This window comes from Callithrix jacchus, chromosome 14, assembly GCF_049354715.1.
Source record: "Callithrix jacchus isolate 240 chromosome 14, calJac240_pri, whole genome shotgun sequence".
Taxonomy (NCBI): domain Eukaryota; kingdom Metazoa; phylum Chordata; class Mammalia; order Primates; family Cebidae; genus Callithrix; species Callithrix jacchus.
This window is the reverse complement of record NC_133515.1, coordinates 47,457,988-47,471,305: the sequence shown is the minus strand read 5'-3', so window position 1 is coordinate 47,471,305 and position 13,318 is coordinate 47,457,988. Positions and strand designations below refer to the sequence as shown.

Below are 13,318 nucleotides of genomic sequence, written 5' to 3'. Positions count from 1 at the left end.
GGAGCTCCTTCGAGGCAAAGCGCTTCTGAAGGTTTTGGGAGAACGGGTATCAGTCCTTCAGGCACACCGGGTGCCAGTACGGAGTTGGGGGCGGGGAAGGGTGCAATGTAGGAGGCTGGGAAGGCTCATCTGCTGGCTTTGTGGAAACACTCCACGGTTGGGGGCTATCAACCCGCGTTGACTCTTGCAGAGTGCTAAAGGAAGCGATAGTTGTCGCCTAGGGAGACTACAGACGCTCGGTGGAACCTCATTCCAGACCTCTGTTCTGATGATGCTCGCCCTGTGTCCTCTGCTACTCGGAAGCCCACTCTATAGAAACTCCAGTCCTACCTCGCGGACGTACGCAAATTCTTTTTTACTTTGCGCTTAAGAGTTGGCTTCAATACATTTTGGAGCTTCTAACCTTTCCCAAACAATCTCCTGATGAAAGGATCCCCCCAGTCTTTCTCAAAACTCTTCTCCCCTGCCTACACTCACTCGAGGGTGAGGGTTCAGTCCGCAACTGGCGAGTGGGACGGGGGTGGGGGCCGTGGGGGCACGGGCGGGCTGCTTCGAGGGAGTCAGCCTTTTGGCCACCTTCAGGGCGGGAATAGGGACTGGCAGTTTGCACTCCCCGCAGATCGAAGCTCCCTGCTGATCGATTATTTGATAATTGATTTTCCCCGCAGCCAATGCGCGGCTGCCTGGGCGGGGGCGCCTCCTGATTGGCCGAGCGCTCCTCCGCGGCTGCCTACCGAGATTTGGGTGAGCTCATTTTCCAGTCGACCGCAGGGGGAGTTTTCTGCGAGGCTTCAAGCGGGAGGGAGGGGGAAAAATCCTCTCCGAGACTAGCAAGCTACGAGCCCTGCTTGGGGATGTGAGGTTTCCAGCCGCTGTTAGGAGCTGCTGCGGCTGAGCCATCTCGGCAGATCTGAGTCCAGTGGACCGAAATATAAATACGAAAATAACGCCACTAGATATAATCACAAGGGACAAGCTTAGAGTGGGAGAATAAAGGGGAAAAATTAAAGCCCAGTGAATAGGTGTTAAAGTTAAAAAAAATAAATAAATAAATATACAGTGGCTGATTGGAGCCTTCGAGTTATAGATACCGGCAGCTTTTGTCTGAAATGTCAGCTTCCGAGGAGGATTTCTCTTTCTCTGGCACTGGGAGGTTTCGCCGAGTCAGGTTAGGGACGGGGAGGCCGAGTGCGGGAAAGGATGTCTAGGGTGGTGAGAGCAGGGCGTCGCTGGAGAAATAGCTTGGAGAGGGGGGCGCGGGGCTTCTCCAGGCCCGAGAGAGACAGAGGCTGGAGCCTCTCGGCGCTTCTAAGACAAAGGCAGCAGTGGCTGCAGCCCGAGACTAGCACTCCAGCAGCGTCGCGCCGCGCCCTGGGCGCACCGCCGCCTCTTCTCCAGCGGGTCGGAGAAAGCGCCTCCCTCCCCGCTGCTCCCCGGCCGGGGCTCCGCCCGCGAGGACTGGGGTGCTGAGAGCCCGCGCCGGGTTTCGCTTTCCGGATATCATAAATAGCTTGGTGTTTGTAAATAGGCACGGGGGGCACAATCCCGGCGCTCAGCTCATTGTTCCCTCCTTCCTCTCTACTTCGCGCAGGACGCCTGGGTTGGGGTTGGGAGCAGCCGGGGTTAGAAGGTGGGGGAGTCTAGACCCGAAGTGACAAAATGAGAGTATTTCCTTTTCCCCCGGCCCAGCGTCCTCCTCGAACAGCAAAGAAACCTCTAAGCTGGGTCTGCAGAAAGACGGAGCCACCTCCACCCCACGTTCTCAGGACTCCTGAGCAGAGGCTTTCCCAGCCCGGCTTCTCCTCCTCCTCCGTCTCCTCCTCCTCCACGCTCTCGGTTTGACTTTTCTCCTGGCCGTGTTTAGTTCTGAGAATTCAGTACTTTGCGCATCACCCCCTACCCCGAAAAACACTGGCAGACCCCAATAATTTCTAGGAAAGTCATGAGGTCTAGGCGCGGAGCCCTGTGCAAAATAACTCCCGCTTCTGCCTGCCGGGCGTTGATTCCCAATTTATTTCAAGAAAGCGGGCTTTGGGGAGAAAGTCTGCAGGGGGAGGGAGAGAAAAGAATACTGAAAATAAAGCCGGCGGCCGTGGGCTACTGCCTGCGTTTGTGTGCGTGTGCCCTGGGTGTATGGTGTTTGTGTCCGGGCTTGCGATTTAATCGAGCGCCTCTCTGCCTTTCGAGTGGGGCCGGAGCTCGCTTCGCGCACCCACCCCTGCCGAGGAGCCTACTTGCTGCAGCCCAATGCATTGTGTAAGACGCGACCTGTTATGGCCACCACTACTTCCGGGTTCTAGCATTCTGGTCGGAATCCACCTCTCCGCCTGTGCAACACACACTTTACACACGCACGGGGACTGCAAGCGGGCAGCATCGATCGTGGCTCCTTTAAGACAAACTCAGACAGACATTTTTTTTAACCCTCCTTCTCTAATCTCCCTCCAGTGCAGCACTTGCAAAGAGGGAGAGAGAGGGAGAGAGAGGGAGAGAAAGAAAGAGAGAGAGAAGAGAGAAACTGATTAGAAATTAGAACTGATTCAAGAGAAGCGAGCGCTAGGGCTTTGTGCATTTGAATATTAACATTTGAGGTGTTCTGACCAGAAGAAGACAGAGCGGATGATCATTCATTCACCACGTTGACAACCTCGCCTGTGATTGACAGCTGGAGTGGCAGAAAGCCATGAGATTTGGTAGTTGGTTCTGAGGGGCGCTCTCTTTTTTTTTTTTTTTTTTTTTTTTTAAACTGATTTTTGGGGGAGAGAAGATCTGCTTTTTTTTTTTTTGCCCCCGCTGCTGTCTTGGAAACGGAGCGCTTTTATGTTCAGTGACTCGGGCGCTTTGCTTCAGGTCCCGTAGACCGAAGATCTGGGACCAGTAGCTCACGTTGCAGGAGACGTTAAGGGATTTTTCGTCGTCTTTTTTTTTTTTTCCGGGGGAGTTTGCATATTTGTTTCTTTTCACACTGGCCTTAAAGAGGATATATTAGAAGTTGAAGTAGGAAGGGAGCCAGAGAGGCCGATGGCGCAAAGGGTACGTATTAAAAAACAATTGTGGAACTCAAATGTGAGATTAAATTGAAACGTGGCCGAAAGACACTACTAAAAAGTTTCCTTTTTTCTCTCTCTTTTTAAAACTGAGGCTCCTAAAGCCGTGGCCTAAAGCGAGAGGATTTATTCAATGTATTTGTAGACTTGTGTATGTTACTTGGAGTTGTTAATTAAAGGAATCAATTTATCTGTAGATTCCTAACCAGCAGCTATATAAATAAAAATGCAAGCTCAATCATCTGCTTTAAAAAAAGCTAGATACCTAATGCTATAATTTGAATATTCATAGATCAGAAGTTTGAAAGTTATGTTTAAACTAAAATATGCAGCTGGAAACTTCTGATAGATATGTTATTGATTATGCTCATCTTTAATATCACTAGAAGTATTTAGCTTTTTAAAGCAAATAACTTTGTCATAGTATAGCCAATTTTTGGATCAGAAAACATTCATCTTTTTATAATAATTTCAATTTGTGTAGATTTGTATTCAAGGCAATATTTTGCAAGTTTTTCTTAGATAAGCCATGTACTAATTGGATACTAAGCACACAGTTACTCACTTTAAAAATGCAATACTAATTTCCCCACATTTCTTTTTCAATGGAAATGCAGTGAGAGTAAAGTGAGACAATGACAACCCAACTGAGGTAGTTTCTTAAAAGAAAGGGGGTCTACAAAAAGCCTTCCTGCATAATTTGTGTCCTGGCCCTCAAAGCCCTGTTTGCCAAAGAAAGTTACTAGGCTGACATATTTTTCTTTACTCCTTTGGTTCAGGCAAATGTCAGCGTTCTTCCAAACTCTTCACACCTCTGGCTTTAAGGAGATGAAAGTGGCAATTCCTCCTTTCTTTGAAAATCATTTCACTCTCAGCACCTCCAAATCTTGAGAAAATAACTTGCTTGGAATGAACCAATTAGAAAAACCTAAATAGCTAAATTTCACACACACAAAATAATGACAATCAATATGAAAGTAGTTTTGGGTGTTTTTTTTTTTTTTTTTTCTGCAAGAGGAAGATGGGAGGTTTTCTGTGCATTTGCTTTTGAATTTGCTTTAAACCTGGTGAGTAACATTTGCCTCCTTATCTTCTAGTCTGGAAAGAAAGTTCATAAGAGTAAATAAGAAAATAGAATATTAGCTGCTTCAATTGCAGATTTTCTTTAACTTTGGGTGGGGGATTGCTCAATTCTAAATTCAGCTCTGATATTCAGGAAAAGCTACCCTTCTTTGAGTTTCATTTATAAGGGGTCAGTTTAATATAATTTAGCAAAGTTTGTCTTGGAAAGCAAAATAAATGCAGTGTCTTGCAGGACTGCCTAACCTCATGCTGGCAGGGAAATAAAATGAGAAGCCTGTCTAAATTCACGTGCTTGGCGTAGCTGTTCCCATCGTAACTTTTTTTTTTATTATTCCCCCTGATGTGAAGGGGCTGTGAAAGTAGGCAGATTTGCTGCACTGTCCTGGCATCTTTTATTGTGATTTTGAATTTCTTCCTCCAGAGACATGCCCGTTTCACCTTCCCCCCTCGGGAAAATGCTTCTCTTTCTCTCCTTCTTGCTTCCTTCCTTACGAAAGGAGCCTGAATTTCTGAATTAGTTGATAGGGACACAAGTAAGAGCAAGATCATTCATCCCAGGCGAGTCTCACTGAGAATTCTGTCATTTTTACTTAAAAAAATCTCTTTTGTAAAATAAGAAAACTCAGCTTTAGAGATGCGAGGCCACCGAATTCCGGGTGGAAGGATCCAACTGGACTGACTTTATATAAGCTCGGTGCCTTGCGGTTCTCCCATTTGCCCGCCTGGCCTTCTGAACCTTCTTTCTCTCCTGTTTGTCATGCAGTACGACGATCTACCCCATTACGGGGGCATGGATGGAGTAGGCATCCCCTCCACGATGTATGGGGACCCGCATGCAGCCAGGTCCATGCAGCCGGTCCACCACCTGAACCACGGGCCTCCTCTGCACTCGCATCAGTACCCGCACACAGCTCACACCAACGCCATGGCCCCCAGCATGGGCTCCTCTGTCAATGACGCTTTAAAGAGAGATAAAGATGCCATTTATGGGTAGGTACAATGGGCAGCAGGTTAAGTAGTTGAGACTCAATGCTTCCCTCTTTCCCTGTGCCCTTGGTAAGAGGAAAGTCAGAGTTCTCTGGATTGGAGGTACATCTTTGGTGACTTTTTCTTCACATTGTATGGAGAATTTGGGGAGGTGGCCTGCCATCCCCGAAGCCCTCCATCTCCATACACACTCTGTGCACACCCAGTGCTCTGCTCCACCACGGCACTGCCCGCAAGGGGGTCCCAGATCAGGAGAAGTTGGCTAAAGGTCCCTTGTCCCCCTCTTATACTCCCTCAGCGGCTAGAGTCCTCCCTGGCTTGATTTTTTCGCCCAAGAGCATTAGGGGTTTCTAAATGTAGGCGCTTTTGTGTTGGAACGAAACTTTTAGTTTAAGGGAAAATCTCTTTTAAGCCACTGATTGTTCTGACTTGCTAAGTTTACTCAGCAGCCTTATGCTGGCTTTGCCACTGCACAATAAAACCAATGCAGGACAGTTGCAGGTCAAGCAAGGGGGAACATGTTTTGCATTTAGGGAGTTTGACCACTGAAGTCAGAGCGCTTGCTCTGAACTGTTACACACATTCAGAAACTTCTAGATGTTTTAGCATTTTGTGCTCAAAGGTGAAACCTGCAGGATTTGGAAATAAGAAAATTCCAGGCGTTCTTCCTCGGAGGTTTTCTGGCTGCGGTTTACACTGCTTGATCTCCTCCGCCATGCAATTAGACCCTGTGCGAGTAGAATCCTTTGAAACTCACTTGTGCCTACTGTGTGCCAATACGTTCGGGGACCTCTTTTTACTTTGCAGAAACTTTAATTTCTATTTATTTATTTATTTATTTTTTAATCAGGACACACTGACCCTCCCCGGCTGGAAAAAAATAGGTTTTCTTTTTGCTTTATTTTCTGGTTCCTTGTGCGATGGGCTTGTTTAAATCCCACCGTTCTGTCTGCAGCGTTAACTGCAAGTGGTTTAGGCTCCGGGACAGAACATTTGGGGAAGCTTTGAAAAGGACCCCAAACTGTTAAATTCCCAGCTGGGCTGTGAGAGCTAATAAAAGACTTGAGACACCTCCTTGGGCATTAGAAGAAGCTTTCCTTTCTTTCTTTTTTTCTTTTTTATGGGCCGAGACAAGCGACATGTAGGCCCCTCGCAATACTAGCTGCTTTGCCACTTTGCAGAGACAAAACGAAAGGCTTTACCGCAGCAAGATTTGAAGGAACTTTCTTTGGGGGGCAGTGGGGGCCTTCGCGAAGGGAGGGGAGTGTGCAAGGAGCTGAGGAGGAGCCTCCGGGCTCTCCGAGGGCCTTGGGGTTGAAATCCGTAGGTGCAGCCCGGTGACAGTTGGTCCCACGGCTATGGACGTCCCTTCCCCAAGTTAGCTGAGCGCCTGCCACCGAATCCCCCGAGCCTGGGCTTCGCACGGCCGCCTAGGAGGAACCCGCTGGAACCAGCCCTCCCTATCCCTCCGCCTGGCGCCTTTCTTCTCCACCGGATCCTGGATGTGCAGTGGAGGGGACGAGGGCTTGTGGGGTGGGAAACTTAATTCAAAATGGCTGCTGGAAACGCTGGGGTTTTATTCGTAGCAAATGTTGCCAATTTCTCCGGCCATATATGTTAAACCGATCCTCAGATACCGTCCATGGCTCAGGGCCTCCGACATCAGGGCTCCAGGAGGAAGGGGAGGTGAGCAGTCACCTGGGCACGGGGGGGCGGGGGGGTGAGAAAAAGGAGAAAAGTAGGTGACACAATCGGAGAGGGGGCCTGTTCTTCTTGATCCTCCGGCTGTTTTTCTTGGGTACCTTTTTCCACTGACTGGGGACTAACCATTATGTTGTTTGTGACTGTTGTATTTTCTTGCAGACACCCCCTCTTCCCTCTCTTAGCACTGATTTTTGAGAAATGTGAATTAGCTACTTGTACCCCCCGCGAGCCAGGGGTGGCGGGCGGGGACGTCTGCTCGTCAGAGTCATTCAATGAAGATATAGCCGTGTTCGCCAAACAGGTCAGCAAAATAAATGTTAAAAAGTAAAACAAAAAGAGATCCCCCTGCCCCGTCCCCAAGAAACACACACACACACACACACACACACACACACACACCGCACGCTTTCAAAAGTAGCCAGCACGTAGTCCGCCCTAAGCCAAGAGTGTTACCTCCAATCTCAGATTTTCTTTCTGCCTGAGAGTCTCTTTGCAGATAACTTAAAACACCCATCTGCATCCCCACTCACCCTCCAGAAAGCAAACGCGGAGAGCTCACTCTGCAAAATAAAATCGAGAACACCACGGTAGTGACTCCTGTGGACTTGGCGGGCTGGGCAGCCTTCCCTGAGAAACCGTAGTTGCTAGTAGAAGTAAGACTGAGCTCTGGGCTTGTTTTCAGCTTATTTAATTCACACTGAAGTGTTTCTGCGCAAGGACGAACTCGGTGTCACCGGGTCCCTCCCGGAGGGTTACATCCTGCCCCCAACTGGGTAATGAGGCAAGAAACTAGGAAGGCGACCAGATTTCAAAATTTTCTTTCTTTTTTTCTTTTCCCTCCCCTCCCTCTCCCTCTCCTTCTCACTTGTATTTAGATTCGCGCAGAAAAACCTCTATTTTCTTCTAATCCAGAACTGGATAACTTGGTAAGAGCGGACCCCTATTCCCCTCCCCCCTTGGCCCCCCACCTTCCACCTCCAGCGCCCTCAGCTTTGCTTTGAGAGCCCTGAGATTTCTAGACCAGTCTTCCCGTGCCTGCAGGTTGGCTGCAAATGTTTCTATCCACGGACAAATGGTCCGGGACAAGATCCCGGGGAAATAAATTCATCTCGAGAGGGGCCGGGCGAGCCGGCGCGGGGAAACGCGAGCTTTTGTTTTTTATGACAGCCGGGCTGCGCAGATCTAATCAGCGCGGGGATTTATCTCCCGGCCTGTCAGCGTGTGTGCTAAAACTTTGCGGACTTCCCAGCCCTTGAAGTCCCATCACGAGGGCAGCCATCGGACAGGAGCCCCCAAGTAACCAGTTTGCCTGAAAGGTGTAAGGAAGGCAGCAGAAACTTTACAATGGGAAAAGCCACAATTTGAGGGCCATTTGGAATATTTTTCTGTCCACTCCTTCCAAAGAAATATCTACTCCAGTATTGTGGCCCTTTTTGGGTAGAGTGGGGCCAGTGGGACTGAGAAAGGGGAGAGCTATGGGGAACGAGAGTGTTTATGATCCCCACTTAGATGCTCTGTTGTTGTTTTAGCTATTTTTTTCTCCTTAAGAAATATAAACCTCTAGATGGTACCCAGTTGCTGCTATTAAGTTTTAGTGTTATTGCCATAAATCAAAATAACTCTATTTACTGGTGGGAGGGGTGGGCTGGAGATAGTAGAGCTGTGACAGCCAGTTTTCTGCAAGCCAGGAATGGGGTGCTCATTGTTTTTGTATCTTTGCAGATGATTCAAGCCATACAAGTATTAAGGTTTCATCTGTTGGAATTAGAGAAGGTAATTTCTCTAGTCTCTTTTCCTTTTACTTACCCCTTACCCTCTAAATACACAGGGGGGAGGGTTCGGAATGGCTGAAGTTCAGGCTTCGGAGACATTTGCATAAATGTCTTTCTTTCTAGTAATTAGTGTCAAGGCCAATCTTATCGTCCATTTCTCTTCGCAGTTTAATTACAATTTCAGCCACTAGAACTGGGATCACAAACGCCCTATCCTTGTATTCATTCTTAATAATTTGCTGGCTTTGTGTAAATAGTTGCAATTCTGTACATTCCAGCTGATGTTTAGAATGCTGCTGTGAGGTTGCTTCCCAGGTTAATACCTCTGTGGCATTATCCTCTTCCTCCTCTTCTTTGCTGCCTCTGAGAAAGAAAAAAGTTTTGTTCAGTTGTAGTGAGTTTCTGGAAGACAGCCGTGAGAGCAGCGGCAGATCAGACACATGGGAGAGGCAGAAGGGGAGGAGGAGGAGCGGGAAGGAGTCTGGAGGAGGGTGGTGGGGAGACACATTAAACATTTTGCAGAGACAAAGCAGAGTTGATAGTTGTGTCAATTTCTTGACTCTGTGAATCCTGCACACATCCCACCTTCACACTCAAGAAAGGGTGTGGGATAACATGATTTTGCTAGCTGTTCTATAAATCTCAGCAATAAAAACTTAATGCATTGTAATTCGAACTAACATTAAATTGCAAGTACACTGGGGTTTCTTGTGAATTTTTGCATGTCAGTGATGCCTGGGCCCTGCAGGAAACCTGGGCACTTACACCTAAATATTTTGAGGCATTCATTCGTCTTTTTGTAATAATGATAATAATTTGACATGGTTTGTGGCTGTATGTTTTCTCATATCATGAGTGCTGGCAACTTGGTTTCCTTCTATTTTTTTAAAGAAAATATTCTAAAATATGATCTTTAGAGATAAAAACCTTAATTACAAATATAGTAAGGACTTTGGTTGTCAGACACATAACCTATGCCACCACAGTACAGGTCCTTTGGAAAATATACATGTGCATGTCTGTATATATATATACAGACATACACATTGGAAAGGGATTTATGATAAAGTCACTGGATGAAATTAAATAGTTTACCTTAAATGTCACCTACACAGGTCACCTCTCTAATGACCACAGCCCAGGAGCAGATGAATTTAACACGGGTGTTGAATATGTTGTAGCCTGTGAATCATCTTGTCACTGTCAATTTTCTGGGATATCTCTATTTTCCAAGAAAAGAAAGTTATTCCTAATTCTGGATGCGTCTGGGGGTCTCTGGAGGACAATTGCCCTGTGTTTCCCCTATTTGGAAGTTTGGATCTCACAAGGGGGGTGGATTGCACTTGTCAATGTCATTTATGCATTCCTGATTATATTCCCATTTTTTTATTTCTGTCATAATGTAGGTACACGAATTATGTGACAATTTCTGCCACCGGTATATTAGCTGTTTGAAAGGGAAAATGCCTATCGATTTGGTGATAGACGATAGAGAAGGAGGATCAAAATCAGACAGTGAAGATATAACAAGATCAGCAAATCTAACCGACCAGGTATGCGCTTTTCAATTTCAACATCCCTGGGAAAAAAAAAAATCTCTATGCATATTGCTCGCTGGGTCACTACCACCTCCTTTTATTATTTGCATATGATTAAGTCCCTTTTAGATACATTTCCATCGAAATGAAAATTTTTGAATAATGTGGCTATTATTGCTTCATTAAGGCTGGCTCTGGGATTCGACCTGGAGAGATGAGCTTGTAAAAGCTTTGCTAGCAAACTTGACCTGTTTCTTGTCGCTTTTAATTTTTGTCTTTATTTTATTTACCCTCTGTAATAATGGGAGTGTTAACTGCCAGTGACCGCCTCTGATTGTAGAGGCTTTGTTCCGGAGCATTTTCCCCCCTTCTATCTTCAAGAAAAGAAAAGTGTAGGGTCTGCTTATTTCTTATTTTATTAGGAATAAATCCAAGATAGGTGGTCTAAGGGAGACAGTGAGGATTTGAAATCTAGCAAATGCTGGCTATTTTCTCCCTGTCTATACGGTTCATTAGCCTGTCTTGTCAGTTTTCCTCGGCCGAACGCTTCTAGACCTCACTGAACATTGCTTTGTGTGGTGTTCACTGCAAGCTCGCCCATTTTATTGTACTTAATAGAAAAAATAAGACCAGGCCGAGGTTATAAAAACAGATAAATATGGACTTTTCTCCTCCTTCTTTCCACTCATCCTCCAGCTGGTATGTGCTCTGGGCCCTCTGGGTTGGCAGCTTGTGGACATGTCAGCATAAGGGGCACCCGACGGCTCCCTGGGTGAGGAGGGTGGGGGACCTCGCATCGCCAATGCCCTCCACTGAAGTCCTTGGCTTGCTGCGCCCCCTCCTCTCCTGTCCTCTCTCCAGGCCCTTCTTCCGATGCGTTTCTAAGTGGGGATGACTTTTATTTGGAGTTGCTGTGGGGATCACCCCAACACCACCATTTGCTCCCAGTGTGCCCCCCGCTCCTGTGGCTGTATTTCTGGATTGGTCCAAAGGAGTTGCAAAAATGCAATGAAAGTGAAAACGTGTGGAGTGAGTGAGATGAAGCAGGGCTCAGGACAGTTCTGTTGCGAATTGTTGCAAGGCGTCTAGAGATTTGAGTAGCCGGCCTGCTCTGCACCCTCCCATCCTTCCCTCATATATAAGTGAAGGCCCAGAGTTGTGTCTCTTTCTGACTTGGCACGAGTGTCCAGACTTGGGGGAAGAGATCAGCCTGCCTTTGTTAAGCCAAAGACCAGCTACTCTGCAAGCTCTGCCATGATCTCTGTTGGCCAGGGGCTGTCTTGTACAGTCCTTGCCGGAGTGCCTGACACCTGGTTCTTGGTGTCATCTTATGGTTTTCTTCTCAACATCATCCTCTTAAAATACATTCTCAGTTTGATTTTCTCTGGGCAACCCCCGCGACACAGGCTGAATTCCTCTTTTGCCCATGGGAAGCGAGGAACAGGCAGAGCAGAGATTTAAAAGTGCCACTGCGCCGGGTCCGTACTGTGATCTGGAGAGTTGGAACTTTCGGCAGTGTAGACGAGTGCACAGAACACGCAGCGTGCGCAATCCCGGTGCGGCCCGGCAGAGGTGGGAAAACTGCAGGCAGCTCTCAGTCCTGGCTCCCACGGGCTGCCTGGCCTCGAGTCTGGTTCAGCCCGCCAGTCCTCTCCTAGGAGCTGTTGAGTGCAGATTCTGCTGAGGAACCCTCGAGTAGCTGTTGTGGAATAAAAATTGCAATCCAACTAGCCTAACTAGAAAATGGGATTCTAAAAGCTCCGGAGTGCTGGGTACATAAAGCTATTTGAGCAAATTACAAGAATCGCTTAGGGGCATGAATGAAATCAACACTTTAATTGCCTCCAAAATGAAGATTTATACCCCATTTTCTGAAGGAATCATTATTTTATTAAAGTCAAAGATAAAAGATCAAAGTTATGGGAATTTTTTGGACTAGGGAGAGGGGATACAAAAATTAATGTAATGTTATAGAGTTACCCCCTTCTCATTCCCTAAACTTATGTTATCCAATTCCCTTCAGATATGCAAAGATTGGTATGCAATTGTATTGGGTAAAACTTCACATTTTATTCTCTTCTACCTCTAAAATTAGAATCCTACTTCTGATCCCGTGGGTTAAGAGCGGGCTTCGAAGCTTTGGCTGAGCTCGTGGAGCTGTTGGCTTATGCTCGTGGGCTCCCCCATGTGACCCCCTGAGGCTCACCCAGGTCTCAGCTGGTCAGAGGACAGCAAACCCAAAGTGGGGTTTGAAGAGGGGAGAGCAAATCGCTGGGCGCCTGCAGTACAGTGCCTCGCACTCCGGTGGGCTCCCCTGCCCTGGGGAGGTTAAGCGCAATGAATGAAGCACCAGGGAGCCTGGTGGGCATCAGTTCTCCAGACTGGAGCCTGCTGGCCTGTCCCTCCGGGCCGCTGAACCCCTACTGTAGCGTCCTGGGAGCCGGGTGGGAAGGATGGCCTCTCCACCTCTGCGAATGCGGCCCAGCCAGTTTGAACCTCCGCAAAGGGTGCACTCCGGGACTGGACGCTTCTCGTGCTGTGAGAGCGCTGGGCCTTGTTAGCTCATTAACCCCTCTGTCTCTAGGGCCCGCTGGCAGCACGGTTTATTTTATTTTACTTTTTTTCCTTGGAGGGTGCGAAGACTGTCACCCGCGCGGGGACCTGGGATCGACAAATTTGATACTAGGCAGTATCCCGGAGGGCTAAGTCGGTGGAAATCCACTTGGCCTTGTAGTGTTAGTTTAGTTCTTTCCTTTCCTCTTTCTCTCTGCCTCTCTCTTTCTTTCTTTCCTTTTCTTTTTTCTTCCTTCTTCCTTCCTTTCTCTCTCCTTTTCTTCTCTCGCTCTTATTTATTTATTTTTAAATCATTATCAAGACACCAGTAGAAGCTGTAATCCCGTTCTTCACTATACTCAGGTTCCTTCCCCCACCCCCAGTCCTAGGGGCCGCCTGGAGGTCCCAGCCGGAGAGAGCCACTTTGGCGGGCTCAAGCCTCCTGGGCGCCCTCTCCTGACCACCGAGCTCTTGCCTCGGCTTGGACATTTCGGATTCCGGGAGGCTGGGGGAAGCGAGGGGCACCAGTGGATTCCCGGCCTCGGCGTGGGGCGAATTCCCAGCTGCGACCCGGAGCAGAGGGAAGGGGGGCCACGGTCCTAGGCATTGAGGCTAGGATTGAGCCTGCTTGGCT

The 13,318-nt window shown here is 47.8% G+C and overlaps 1 protein-coding gene and 1 long non-coding RNA gene across 5 annotated transcripts in view; one reads left to right on the top strand and one right to left on the bottom strand.

The window, feature by feature from the left end:
- The first annotated feature begins 2,301 nt into the window (after positions 1-2,301).
- Positions 2,302-13,318, top strand: part of MEIS1 (Meis homeobox 1) — a 141,520-nt gene continuing 130,503 nt past the window's right edge. For 2 of the 4 annotated variants that reach the window (XM_002757706.7, XM_003734725.6), the window contains exons 1-6: positions 2,302-3,033; positions 4,894-5,120; positions 6,981-7,122; positions 7,697-7,747; positions 8,544-8,594; positions 10,000-10,146. In XM_002757706.7, coding sequence (XP_002757752.2) covers positions 3,022-3,033; positions 4,894-5,120; positions 6,981-7,122; positions 7,697-7,747; positions 8,544-8,594; positions 10,000-10,146 — 630 coding nt within the window. In that variant the 5' untranslated portion in view covers positions 2,302-3,021. Of the gene's footprint in view, positions 3,034-4,893; positions 5,121-6,433; positions 6,804-6,980; positions 7,123-7,696; positions 7,748-8,543; positions 8,595-9,999; positions 10,147-13,318 lie in introns of those variants that run through there. The other 2 variants (XM_035272407.3, XM_035272408.3) reach the window with 1 other exon arrangement.
- LOC118147304 (uncharacterized) lies at positions 6,675-7,482 on the bottom strand. Its single transcript, XR_004733561.2, has 2 exons — positions 7,352-7,482; positions 6,675-6,815 (listed from the first exon to the last, which is right to left on the bottom strand). It is a non-coding gene; the product is annotated as an uncharacterized LOC118147304 (long non-coding RNA).